The sequence below is a fragment of the Amblyomma americanum genome, chromosome 9 (genome assembly GCF_052857255.1).
Source record: "Amblyomma americanum isolate KBUSLIRL-KWMA chromosome 9, ASM5285725v1, whole genome shotgun sequence".
NCBI lineage: Eukaryota > Metazoa > Arthropoda > Arachnida > Ixodida > Ixodidae > Amblyomma > Amblyomma americanum.
In genome coordinates this window covers 147,623,021-147,635,543 of record NC_135505.1, presented here as the reverse complement: position 1 = coordinate 147,635,543, position 12,523 = coordinate 147,623,021, and the positions used below count along the sequence as shown (strand labels likewise).

At 46.5% G+C, this 12,523-nt stretch overlaps 1 protein-coding gene across 1 annotated transcript; it reads right to left on the bottom strand.

Moving 5' to 3' along the window:
- Window positions 1-5,426: 5,426 nt before the first annotated feature.
- On the bottom strand, window positions 5,427-9,915 carry LOC144104821 (uncharacterized). Its single transcript, XM_077638024.1, has 3 exons — window positions 8,005-9,915; window positions 6,384-6,473; window positions 5,427-5,608 (listed from the first exon to the last, which is right to left on the bottom strand). The coding sequence occupies exons 1-3, from the start codon at window positions 9,004-9,006 to the stop codon at window positions 5,522-5,524; spliced, it is 1,179 nt and encodes a 392-aa protein (XP_077494150.1). The 5' UTR covers window positions 9,007-9,915; the 3' UTR covers window positions 5,427-5,521.
- Between the last annotated feature and the right edge of the window lie 2,608 nt (window positions 9,916-12,523).

Sequence of the window (12,523 nt, the reverse complement as noted above, 5' to 3'; positions counted from 1 at the left end):
ACACGGCCGCTCTTTAAGGCCAGTTTGACGGCTGAACGTCGGTGATGGTGTAGCAGATCACGTGACCACCACATGAACTTGCCTCGAGCTCCTCTTGCCCCGCTGAAAAAAGTTTTATCATGCAATAAATTCATATATTTTATCACGCAAATGTCATGCAGTTATAGTACAGGTAATACAAAATTACGACACACAAATGTCAATCATTTTTGCAGTCATACATTTCTCATACAGATGTTATACAATATCGTACAAATTGTATGACATTTCTATTACGAAGCCTGTATGAGGCTATTGCATCATGCAACTGTTTTCAGCAGGGTCGAGAGCGGCGCGCTCTCATCCCTACTAGAATGGCCGCGAGTAGATGTTCCCTGAGACTCGGGTGTTCAACCCCGGAACACGTTGTGCAAACCTCGCTGTCACCGAGTGGGGCCCGTGATCGCAAGAACGCCGCCAAATGTTTCGGTACGCCTCTCGGACGCTCTGTGCAAGTCTGCGAAATAATGGGACGGGAACGCTCACTGGCCATGCGGTTAGAAATGTTATATCGGTAACAGAGGTGCCGTAGGCCGCACCATTCCCCACTCAGCCCTCTTCTGTTTCGGTTTTGTAGCTCGCGCTGTCCTGCCGCTTCCAAAACTACATCGTGGAAAGAACCTCTACGGGTGGTATAGGCTTCCTGCAGGGCAGCAGGATATCAGCAGAGAAAACACATAGCGGTCGCTTTGGAACGTACCGAACACGTCAATGCGTCTTCTGTATTTGGAGCTGGCTGACGAAGAGGAGCCGCCTATGAGGTACATATAACAGGATCTGGTTGGATACAGAGGGATAAAGACGCCATGATCAGCTTAAACTGCGTTAGAGCCACCAAAAATTCGTTTAACCATAGTGAAAATACGAAGGGTATAGAGCCCCCTGACGATCAGTAGCTATCAAAAAGCTGCCTCACTTAGCCTTGTCTGATGTAATAAATAATTAAGTGCGGAATAATAATCTGATGCTTCTGCTTACAAGTATTTGGTTAAAAATTCCCAAGAAAACTTCCAAAAACAACTGAAGGTGAAGAGTCCAATGTATGCACTCCAACAGACTATAGATCAAGCAAACTGCACCAGCTCACTCTGGTCTGTGTCTGTTTGTTCTATGCGAATGAAATGTGAATGGAAAATCACGTAGCAATAATCTATTACTTCACCTTAATTGCTCAGTAACTTTTTGTGCTCTCTAATTGACCATTTAAATCATAATCCCTACACAGGAAACAGCGAGAGGATACCGACCTGTGGGTTGAACGGGCTGCAAAGACGCTGATTTGCGACGTCAGCATACAATTCTTAAATGCCGCTTCGAACGGTTATCGAGCGTTTCATGCATTTGGGTCACTGCATGCATGCGCGCTCATTGTTTTGAAGCGAAAGCTTCAATACGCTAGGTAAAGCCGACTTCGCCGTGCGTTGCTGGTTGGCCTTCAAGTGATCCAGAGGTCAAGCGTGGCTACAGGCCTTACCATATATGGTCCAGCATGGTGTCGCACCACTCTGACCTTTGACCTTGACCTTAGACCTTTCGAATCGTTGGTAAATGGTGGTAGAATAGGCTGCAGCGTTCACTGGGTGGCCAGTGTGCGGAATGCAGTCAACGTATAGTTGCCCGATACACCACAGCTTTCGCTCTCTAACCAGGTTCAGCAGTAGTTAAACAGCTGCTAATTTTTTGACACAGCAGTACGGCATGCTCATTTTTTTGTATGTTTGGTGCCGCAGAGCTCGCATTGCTTTCTCCGTAATCAACGTGACTCATTTACTAAACGAAGTAGAGATTCATACAGCTTTCGTTTTATCTCTCTCTGTGGTGCATTTAACGCCATCTTTCGTAATGGCGATAATTAATAAAGCACTTGCTGCCATCGTGTAAGACTAGAGGCAAATGGAATAAGCGGAAGGGCCTCATAATTATGCGCCTTCCTGCTGCATACTAACGATGCTTGCCGCATAACTGCGAAGCGCTTAGGCCTCGTTCCTAGCAGTAAAAACGAACTTGTCCTGGGAACAGAACAGAAGAGTCAGATTAGATGTGGAGCAGGCAAGTCTAACAATTTCAGTCCCCTCCTGACCATAGCCAAACACGGTGTTACCGGCAGATTTCGTCGGTAGAACGGTTATCAGGAGTCACGTAAATTTCTTCATGTCCAACATTCTCGGACAAAAAATTTGACAATGAGAAAATTGTAAGACACTGTTATAGAAATATTGAAGATAATTGCCCATTTTTGTGATATGTAGCAAAATCTTTCATTTAATGCATTCCCATGGATCGCATCGATCAGTTTAAGAGTGTCATAGAAATCCAATGGGGAACACTTCTGACGATATCAAGAACGTTAATGGAAAACAATTGCAATACTACCATTAGTAAGCACCGCCACTCACTTCCAAATGGTGATCTCGTAGTGTTTTTTATTTAGCATTAAAAGAGTATGAGCAAGCCAAAATGGCGACGACCGCCCTCACGCGTGGCGTGTCACGTTATCGCAACCCGCCCACAGATGGCAGCCTGTCCACTCGATTACCAGGGAACTACGCACCGTGTCGCACGGCAGTTCAGTTAATTACTGCTCGCGAGAGGTTGCTCGGGAAGAGCAACCAGCGTCTCACAAGACCCACCGGTGGCTGTGTTTGAAACCGCCATTTGCAGTGTCAGCAGTGGCGCATTGTTTACCCGCGGCGCCAGGAGTCGTATGAGGACTGCCACCGGTCTACGAATGTAAAGTAGAGAATGATCAATGCCGAATATATTGGCATTCACCCATAAACGCTATCATACCCTTAAGGTGGGGCTACAACAGAATCAGCAGCAATAGAAAATGCTTTCGAATTCAAGCGATCTATCGATGATCGCCTAAGGGTTCTTTGATACGGACATCACTATAGTTTCATTCGAGTGGCAAGAAAATTTCAAACGCAATTTTCTGGGCTTTGGCATCTTTTGATGTCGTGTGAATGTCAAGATATCCAGAAAGAAAGAGCCTCAACAACGAATTTTGCTAAGAACAGCATTTCATGGAGTTCTTACAAAGGTGCATTTGCAAAAAGGCTAGCTGAGTGAGCGCACCCAAACGCTTCTTTGCACCGAATTATTTGATGTAAGGATTCGGATTGCGCATTTAACCTACCTATAATTGCTCTGTTGAGGGTGCTGCGATGTGACGCAGTAATCTGTGCCATTCTTTATTTCAACTTTAAATAACTAGTCGCTACTACTGCTCCTAGCCAGTTCTGTATAGTTAAAAAAGATTCGCACACCAGAAAATAACAAATATGGCCGGACATTTCCATCGGTGGCTTGGTTGCGTTTACGCCTAAAACTGCGTGCAACACGCGGGCGGCGTGCAGCGCGCTTTTTAACCGAGCATACATAGCGAAGCACCCAAGCAGTGGGTCGTCGTTGCCTAACCGATTGATGTGAGATGAATTAGTTGCGTTATGCCGCTAATGCATGCTTGAGTTATGTGCTTATTATATTCCGCCTTTCAGTTCCATTAACTTCCTAAATGATTACTATGAGGCGGCAGGCATGCAGAGCATCATACAAGCGCCCAAGGTTACAGCTCTTTTGGACTCGGGTGCACATAGCATATGCGCGCAAAAATTATGTCTTAGGAAAAAAGAATACAAGGGACTAAGAGCGCTGTGCTCAAGCGAACTATATCTTCAGCGTCGGGATTCTGCCTGAGACTTGATGCTGCGGGTGCGTGCTTAGCATCAGGCACTCGTGGCATCATTTGGCGAGCCAGAAATTGACTATCTTGAGGAAGAAGACTTTGCTCTAAATGTTAGGCATATTAGCTTTCCGAGGTGATCAAGCAGTGCTACTTCTCCACTATGCATGTAGAGAATTCTTGGACACAAAAAATGAATATTTGAATGTTGCAAGCTACTGTTATGGAAATATTGACGGTAATGGTCCATTCTTGTCATGCGTAGCAAAATAGTTCTATTAAAGTTTTTCCATCGCTCGCATCATGCAATGAAAACTGCAATAAAGAATCAATGGGGAGCGTTTAAAGCGATGATGATGATGATAGTGAATTTTTATGGCGCAAGGGCATTTCGGGCAAAAGAGCGCCATGGCACAAGGTATTTTTGTTTGCTCAAGATGGGGTCACATACCCATTTCCCAAGCATTCCACCCTAAATAAGCTAAGCACCATGCCAGGGGAAGCTTGTACCCATTGTATCACCGGCGAGTTCCCGGCGGCACTGGGGATCGAACCCCGCACCTCCCGCATGCGAGGCGGATGCCCAAGCGAGGAGGCCAACGATAGAAAAGCGTTGATAGCGAAAAAATTGCAAGCCTCATAGGGTATATCTGATATATGATATATTGATAGTGAAATCTTACAATACAAGAAAAAATTGCTTTCATAAAATATTACTGTTTAAAAATTGCTTTTCTCCAAATTGTTTAATGTGTGCCAGTATGAACGCAGTATTGCCTTTGCAGGAGGATCACTTCAGGCAGTTTTGTAGCGACAGCTACAATACGGTAGCATTTCGAGGTCACGTGGTTAGTCACGTGGTGCGGAGCAGCTGCCGGCGGTACTGCGCCGTGGCTGATCACGTGGTTCGTCATGTGGTTGGTCACGTGACCAGCCACGTGGTGCGGAGCAGCTGCTGCTTCCGGCGGCGTGACGTCACGGTGAAAGCAAGCTGCCACAGCTGTGCGCATGCGCCGTGTCAAGTGGGACGAAGACGAATATGAAGAAGGAACGCCCAGTGAAACGGAGCGGCGAAAGACTGACTTTGGAATTCAACTGAGCAAGTTCCACTCGGCCAGCTGTAGCTATCGCGTCACTCCATGTTTAACCAGAGCTAAACCACCGCCATTTTTTGATAATGTATCGTGCGGCTAGCTTATGTGTTTGAAGAAAGCGTCTGTAGAGTCAGCATCTATATAACTTGTTTACTTTTAAAACATGGCGATGTTGTTTCTTCATTAGATATGCATGACAGGAAAAAACGGAGCTTTCTCACAGCCTGGACTTTTGGGAATATCGAGAAAACCTTCAACTTGTCATAGGTAACTATTTGTAGTGCTAGAGGGGAATGAGTATAACCACACTTCCACACGAGCAACCTGTTGATAAGCATATTTTCGCTTCCGGCAATTTTGTGCAGCATGGGATTGTTCGGAAGCTCATCATTGTGTGTCTAACTGAAGAAAATCTTGTGCACAAATAGCGGTATTAACATGTGAACGCTTATTGCAGAAAAAAAAGCGAAGTTGTCATAGGAATAGGGAGTAGATCGTATGTTAGTTGCCCGCTTACTGTGTTTTCAATACTGTTTTCGTCTCATAGCATAGAATACACGTCTGCGGTGAGCAGTCTGCTGCTGTCCGATGTTCAGGCTGCAGGGAGCGTAGGACAAAAATCTTTATTTTCGCCGAAATAAACGTTAATGCCATTTCAGCAATGCGAACCTCACACACGCATGAATCCTTGAGTGCTTGAGGTTTACCGCAGATGTCCACAATACGGAAGTTCAGACTTGCGGCCGGTCTGGACGAGGATAAGAGAGTACGTCATCACGCCGCCCACGAACTGCGAAGAAGCATGCAAAATGAACGTGAGAGGTAGGGCAGTACTAAAGCAAATCGCACTGAGTATGCAAAAACGTAGATGTTTCGAGGGGAAAGGGCAGTGGCTTTCTTCCTCCCCATGCACACTTCAAGCACACCGTTAGGAAATAGGTCTTTGACCCCCACCTTGAGTAGAAGAAAAACCTTGTGCCATGGCGCACTTTGGCCACAGGTGCCTTTGCGCCGTAAAAATTCATCATCATCAGGAAAAGATGAAGGTGGGAGCCAAAGAAAGCTGAGATAAAGGGGCGCCAAAGTGGGTGCCTAAGGATCAGTTTCGACCACCCCGGGGTCTTTTAACATGCGGAGGCATGCGACAGCATACGGGCATCTTTTTAGCGTTTCATTGATATACGTCCGTCGAGGAGGGAAATTCATCCCGCCAACCCTTGGTAAAGAAATCGATGTCATGGCCACTGAGCCACCACGCCGGATCGTTTTGTGTGAAAGCGACAAGCATTGCAATTGGAAGTAAACGTCGTGATTTCTTCAGCATTATATTCATATGCCGGTTAATTTAGACTGCAATGGCCGTCAGTGCAGCGTAATGATTGCACAGGCTACTGAACTTCAGGCTTATTGACTGCGGCTACAAGAAAAGTGCGGCATGGCCAACGACATTCTGCTTAAGGCATAGAAGCCTAACCAACGGAGCGAAAATCAGCAAAGTTTTTTACCGTGTATGCTGGATACTTATTTGGGCAAAAACTATGAAGTGCTGAGGGCTACCCGCTTACCGAGGTCAGCATTGGCCTGTCGACAGTGAAGAAACCCGAGCCGGTGAAGCAGAGTTCATCTTCGTCAATTGTCAAGGCAAAAAGTTCCACCTGAAAGAGTTACCCCGGTGATAAGGTTTATACAGGTAATGCAAGAATTTATGGAAGAACATTCGACCATGTCCAAGGAAAACCTCACGCATCACAATGAAGCTTCAAGTCAGACTAGTTTTATCTGGAAGCACATGTTGTAGACTGCAAAGTACGCGCCGTTTCGAATGAAGCGAAATCGATTGCTCTTTATCTATGGTGCTATCTGTACCAGTTATTTATCACCAAATCTGACTAAAAGTGTTTGTCGCCGCCGTTTTTCCTCGATGCTCACTGTTTTTCAGCGGTCTACAAAGGGTTCTCACATATTTCTCGTAGAAACGCCGAATAAACTGACTTGAAATATTACTGGGTTGTTATTATTTTTGCGGCTCGTTTTTTCTCAAGTCTCGACCCTGACGTTGCCCAGTATTTTGCTCTTTGGTTTATCTTCGACCTTTTTTTGGTGTAGAGAGAGAGAAAGGAGAAAGATAAGGCAGGGAGGTTAACTAGGTGATGTCCATTATGCTATAGCCCACACAAGGGAAGGGGAACGGAGAGAGAAAAAAGGGAGAAAGGAATGGGGGGGGATAACTTTTTCACGTGTCCATAGGCCGTTACAAGTAGCGTACACAAGGCACACACTGAAAGTTTTTCAACCTTGAACTCATGTGCATGCAGTGACATGGTTTGGACGCCGTATAGTTGCGTCCTCAGGGAACCTCCCCTATTCAAAAGTTGCTATACAAATGTTTCATGTGCAATGCGTTTGCTGGCTTTAATTGAAGCTTGTGACTCTGCATCGCACCATTCACGTCTATTCATCGCTTATACATGATTTTCGATGCAAATGGATGTCACAATGGGGATAAAATAGGCTCAAAAAGTATTTATGTCAATTTAAAAAAAACACCTCAAGCGCAGGCTCCCTTTCATGCCATGTGGTATACAAATAGTGTTCATTGCGCGTGGATAAGACAAGCGACATCAATACATTACACCACAATTGGCTGAAATATATGACGGATGGTCCAGAGCTTATTAAATGCATGCTATAGGTGAATGCGCATGCTGACCCGAAGAGTGGTCGTCGTTCTTTACCAGAGTTTTACATTACTAAGCATCACCCAGTCGAGCTCTTATTACATAAGGATTAGGTAAGCATATGACGGCACGACTTCATTTAATTGTGACGTTTGTCCATAAGCCCGCTGTGCAGCAAAATATTGCGACCTACTACATGCATCATCCACAATGAATGGCAACTTTTGGTATAGGGTGATATGCACACCAAAGAGACTCCGGTACACGGCTGGCGCATTTGGTGCTTCTATATTTATTTACTTTTTATTTTACATACGGCGCCCGAAGGCACTACTCAGAGGAGGTTAATTACATCAAAAGCACATAAATAATTCATTGACACAACAAAACTGAACATAGTAAACGAAAAACAAAAAAAAAAGCATTCGCAGCACTAGTCGCACATATAGGTAAACCTTGCAGATATGCATTGCCCGAGTTGGCGACAGATTTAGGGACTCTCCCTTACCTGTCGGCAGACCCTCGAAGGAAGAGCAAGCGGCGATGCAGATTCCAGGATTGCTTTCAATCTGATGGCTTCCGCTCGAATGTCTCCGGCAGAAAACGATGCGTCCACGACAGGCACGGAGTTGAAGATCGCGTACAGTACGGTGAAGAATAGCTTGCCCCAGGAAGTTTCCGCAGCGAACAGAGCGTACACAACAATGCAGACTGCTATCGCCGAGCACAGGAAGTGGACGACCACGGCGAAACGGAGGCTCTTGTCCACCTGCCTCACTATGTCCGTCACAACCGCGAAGCTTGAGCGAAGCCTTTGAATCGCCCGCGTCACGTCTTTTGCTCTCTCCGGCGAGTGGGGGCTGCAGAGTGCCTTCTTAGTGCTCTCCGCCTGGAACTCGACGAAGCGAGAGAGCACCACGCAGAAGTACTTCTCGTGAAGCAGAACCAGAGCGCCGATGACTCCGTAGCACACAGTGAAGACTATGGACAGTGCGGTAAGGAAGAAGGCCACTGTGCCCTGCAGGTTCCTGGTCACCTCCGCGATGGCAAAGCCACGGCACAGTGCGGCAGCTAGCACGGTCATCGTGAATAAGGCGATTCTGAAACCCCTCTTCATCCAGAAGTACTCGTCATCCTGGAGCCGGAAGTTCATGGAAGTTTCCAACCGTTTGACCGCCCTGAGAGCTTCGACAATCGTGGGAGTGTTGAAGTTGAGCACTAGGAAGTTCACCAGTACTTCGGTCGCTACAGTAAGGTGCAGAAGACTGTACAGGTTCTCGAAGAAGCTCGGAGCAGTTGTCATCAGCGACAGGATTCGGTGAATGGCCATGAAGGCTTCGTACGTAATCATAGCTACCGTAACCACAACTACGTAGGCAGCGTAGTAAATGCTGAAGTCCGCCTCGTAGTCGTCGAAGGAGCCGTCCCAAGCGCGTGAGACGAAGAAACACCCGAAACCTCGCGCAACGCGTGCCTGAAAGCGGAATCTCTCTTCGGCAAAGGAGTCCATCTATATGAGTATAGGCGATGCCGAAAGAGTGTGAAATGTTTAAAGCGGCCAACTGCTCAGCTTTTGTAGACCATGCACTGCGTCTAGCATTTGCAGGTTCTGGGGTCCTCACAAAACTGACTGTCGTCTCTACTCAATGAAAGATCCACTCGTTCATTTGTAATACGTGCAGCGGTTACAATTTGGTGACCAGGAGCCCAAACGGTGTCGTCGTCTAGCGATAAATATCCCACGTCGACAATTACTCATATACCCGAAAGACTTAAGGAGGCAACGTTGAGCATAAGGCTGCCCTTTTGCTTCTAACTGTGCACTGCTAGTAGCGAAGTCAGATATTTTTCTGCGGCACGGTTCTACATCGGGCGCAAATTCATGTGGATCAATACGAACGTCGGAGCAGCGACTATAAATCAGGAAGGCATAGTTACCTCTTCATAGCAATCCGTCTTGAGGCAGCTCGCAAAAAAGTTGTCAGCCGAGCCAGTTGATAGAACGAGGGAGAGGAAAAAGACCATCCATTTCCATGAACAGGACATCACAGAAACCGTCGGAATGTGGCGTAATACCGTGCAGCGCTGAGTTGGTTATGAAAACGACGGGTGTTGTTATCCCAATGGAAGCTAAACTGCCAATATCAACGAATTCGACTACTTCTTGCTGAAAGTCTCCATATAGAATTAGGCCTGGAAAAAGCGACGGCGCCAAGCCTTGAGTTTTAGCTCCATGGACTTGCGGTCAAGAAAGTTTATTTAGAAGAGAAGGCTTATTATTTGAAGCGCACCAGTTTTCCTCTTGAGTGCCACTCCAAATCCTGAATTGCACATAGGAGCGCGCCTAACAAAAGCCAGTATATTACTTTCTTGTTCTGGCTGAGTGTCACAATTTTAAGGCAGTTAAGTGCTGCAATTGCGCTAAAAAATGGCGACTGATTTTTTTTTGTTTCGCCAATAAATCTCACTACGAAGTTCTCTACACATTTGCGTGCCGGTTTATGGGGTCTATGAACGAATTCTCGAAACCGCTTCCATAGTAACCCGCCGCGGTGGCTCAGTGGTTAGGGCGCTCGACTACTGATCCGGAGTTCCCAGGTTCGAACCCCACCGCGGCGGCTGCGTTTTTATGGAGGAAAAACGCTAAGGCACCCGTGTGCTGTGCGATGTCAGTGCACGTTAAAGATCCCCAGGTGGTCGAAATTATTCCGGAGCCCTGCACTACGGCACCTCTATCTTCCTTTCTTCTTTCACTCCCTCCTTTATCCATTCCCTTACGGCGCGGTTCAGGTGTCCGCCGATATAAGAGACAGATACTGCGCCATTTCCTTTCCACAAAAAAAAAACAATAAAAATAGTAATAATTTCCGAAGCAGCGATCACTGAACAAACTTTGTCACTTTCCCCTCGGTCCCCAACTGGGCAAATGGTCTTTTCAGTTTTCGCAACAGTGCACAAAATTGGGCTCTCAAGTGCAACCAAAGCGAACTCTTTCCTGGCACGAGTGGCGTGGAGAAGGCAACGGGGCTATGGGCCTTCAGTCTTGATGACATAGTGGCACGCCGCTCACTTCACCGAGGGAGCGTTTTCTCACATGCACGCGACGTGACAGAGCACTAGGTGCCAATTGGCGTGATCACGTGATGTAAGTTCTGTTTATCTGCCATAATGCCATACGACTGATTTATATGCTGTAAAACTTTACCAGCTACGCGAACTCGTGTTAGCCCTGGTGTTTGCTTTTTTCTTGCCTTAAGCGTAGCGCACTGCTCAAAACATTTATTTTCTTAGACTGGCAGACTTGGGATCAAACTTTAGAAATGCGCGCGATCTGCAGCAACTTCGTACGCAATGCCTGCTGCCCGCGATAAGACAACTTCTACGAGCTGCATGGGCGTGCGAGGCTGCAACCGCCAGCGAAACGCGTAAACACGCCCCCTTCAAGGTGCGCTGTGTACACGGCAGTCGAGCCCATTCAATAAAGCAGTGAAATCGAACTGCACGCCAGCTACCGTCAGCCACCGTAAACACAATGAGAACATGATCTCGTAACTGGCGGCCTAAGCTCCTTGGCGCGGGCGTCACTCTAAGCCACGCTATCCGTCACTAGTGATAAATGTGCGGGAGGCTGTCAAGGCCAGACAACGCCAGGGCGATGCTGAACACAAGTGATTTAATACTTTGAGGAACTCTGAAGCAGCATGATAATGAAGCGTACAATGCGCTGACACTAGTCGCGTGTTCCAACGTCGTACTCGGTTGTTCTCTGCTTGGGTACGCGTTCTTTGTGCGTGCCAAAAAAAAAACAAATAAAAAGTGGCATCTTCAAGCTGTCATTAAAATCAGTTTTTGTTCCCACTTTATCTTTACGCTATTGACAAACTACGGAACAGCAACCATCTAGAACACTGACGCCTCCTAATCCCCTCTTCAGAAGGGCCAATACGTACTGCGGGGGACAAAAGTTTCCAGGAGGCGACTTCCAGGAAAAACTTTATCGTAGCTCCACCTCGCTACTCAGTCGCCCGGTATTGTATGAAATAATTAAAGGCCTAAATGCTCCTTCCTCTCTTTTAACAATATCAGGCGACTGGGTAGCCAGGTGGAGGTGCAATAAACGTTGTTCCCGGAAACTTCTGTCCCCAATAGTGCATTCTGCAGATTCTTTCCGTTATACAAGCATACAAGTATGAATATCGCCTTTCGCGACTTATGCGCCTTTGTTGTAGTGCTAAAGTTAGTGTTGTTTTATCATTTTATGTGCATATAGCCGGAAAAAAGCGTCGTAGAAACCAGAAAAGAACACACCTGATGTGTGCATTACGATAATTTTCGATGGTGGTGGTGGTAGTGTTTTTTTTTTTTTGGGGGGGGGGGAAATGACGCAGTATTTGTCTCATATATCTTTGGACACCTGAACCGCGCCGTAAGGGAAGGGATAAAGGAGGGAGTGAAATAAGAAAGGAAGAAAGAGGGGCCGTAGTGGAGGGCTCCGGAATAATTTCGACTACCTGTGGATCTTTAACGTGCGCTGACATCGCACAGCACACGGGCGCCTTAGCGCTTTGCCTCCATAAAAAAGCAGCCGCCGCGGTCCGGTTCCCGCATCCAAAAACACCATCACTTCGCTTGCTATTATGCCGTTTCGCCTATAAACGTGGAGCTCACCTACTGCATATAAAGAATAAACAACAATTAATATTCGTGAAAACAGGAACGTAATCTTCAGGCTGCAGCTTTTGAAACTTTGGTGCGCGTGGCAAAGTAACGAGAAAAAAGCACCGGTTAAGTAGTCGTAAATGGTCAACATGAATGTCACCATCAAGAGCGTACTCTGATCTTAGCATCGCTGTATGTTGCAAGAGGTATTGATCCCCATCATCAAAAAAAAAGGCAAGTTACAATTTATCCTCTAAATTATCTGTGCACTGCAGTCGTAAAAGGGGCCCTTAATGCATGTCACATAGAGAGCGCGATTAGCGGCTCCTCATTGTACAATTGACATGTGACGTCAAGTGCTATGCAAG

Excerpts from the sequence above, each read along its gene's own strand:
- LOC144104821 (XM_077638024.1), bottom strand. The coding sequence starts at position 9,006 with ATGGACTCCTTTGCCGAAGAGAGATTCCGCTTTCAGGCACGCGTTGCG. Across the intron at positions 6,474-8,004 it reads CTTCGAGGGTCTGCCGACAG|GTGGAACTTTTTGCCTTGAC; the intron begins GTAAGGGAGAGT and ends TAACTCTTTCAG. Across the intron at positions 5,609-6,383 it reads ACAGGCCAATGCTGACCTCG|TTCGTGGGCGGCGTGATGAC; the intron begins GTAAGCGGGTAG and ends GCTTCTTCGCAG.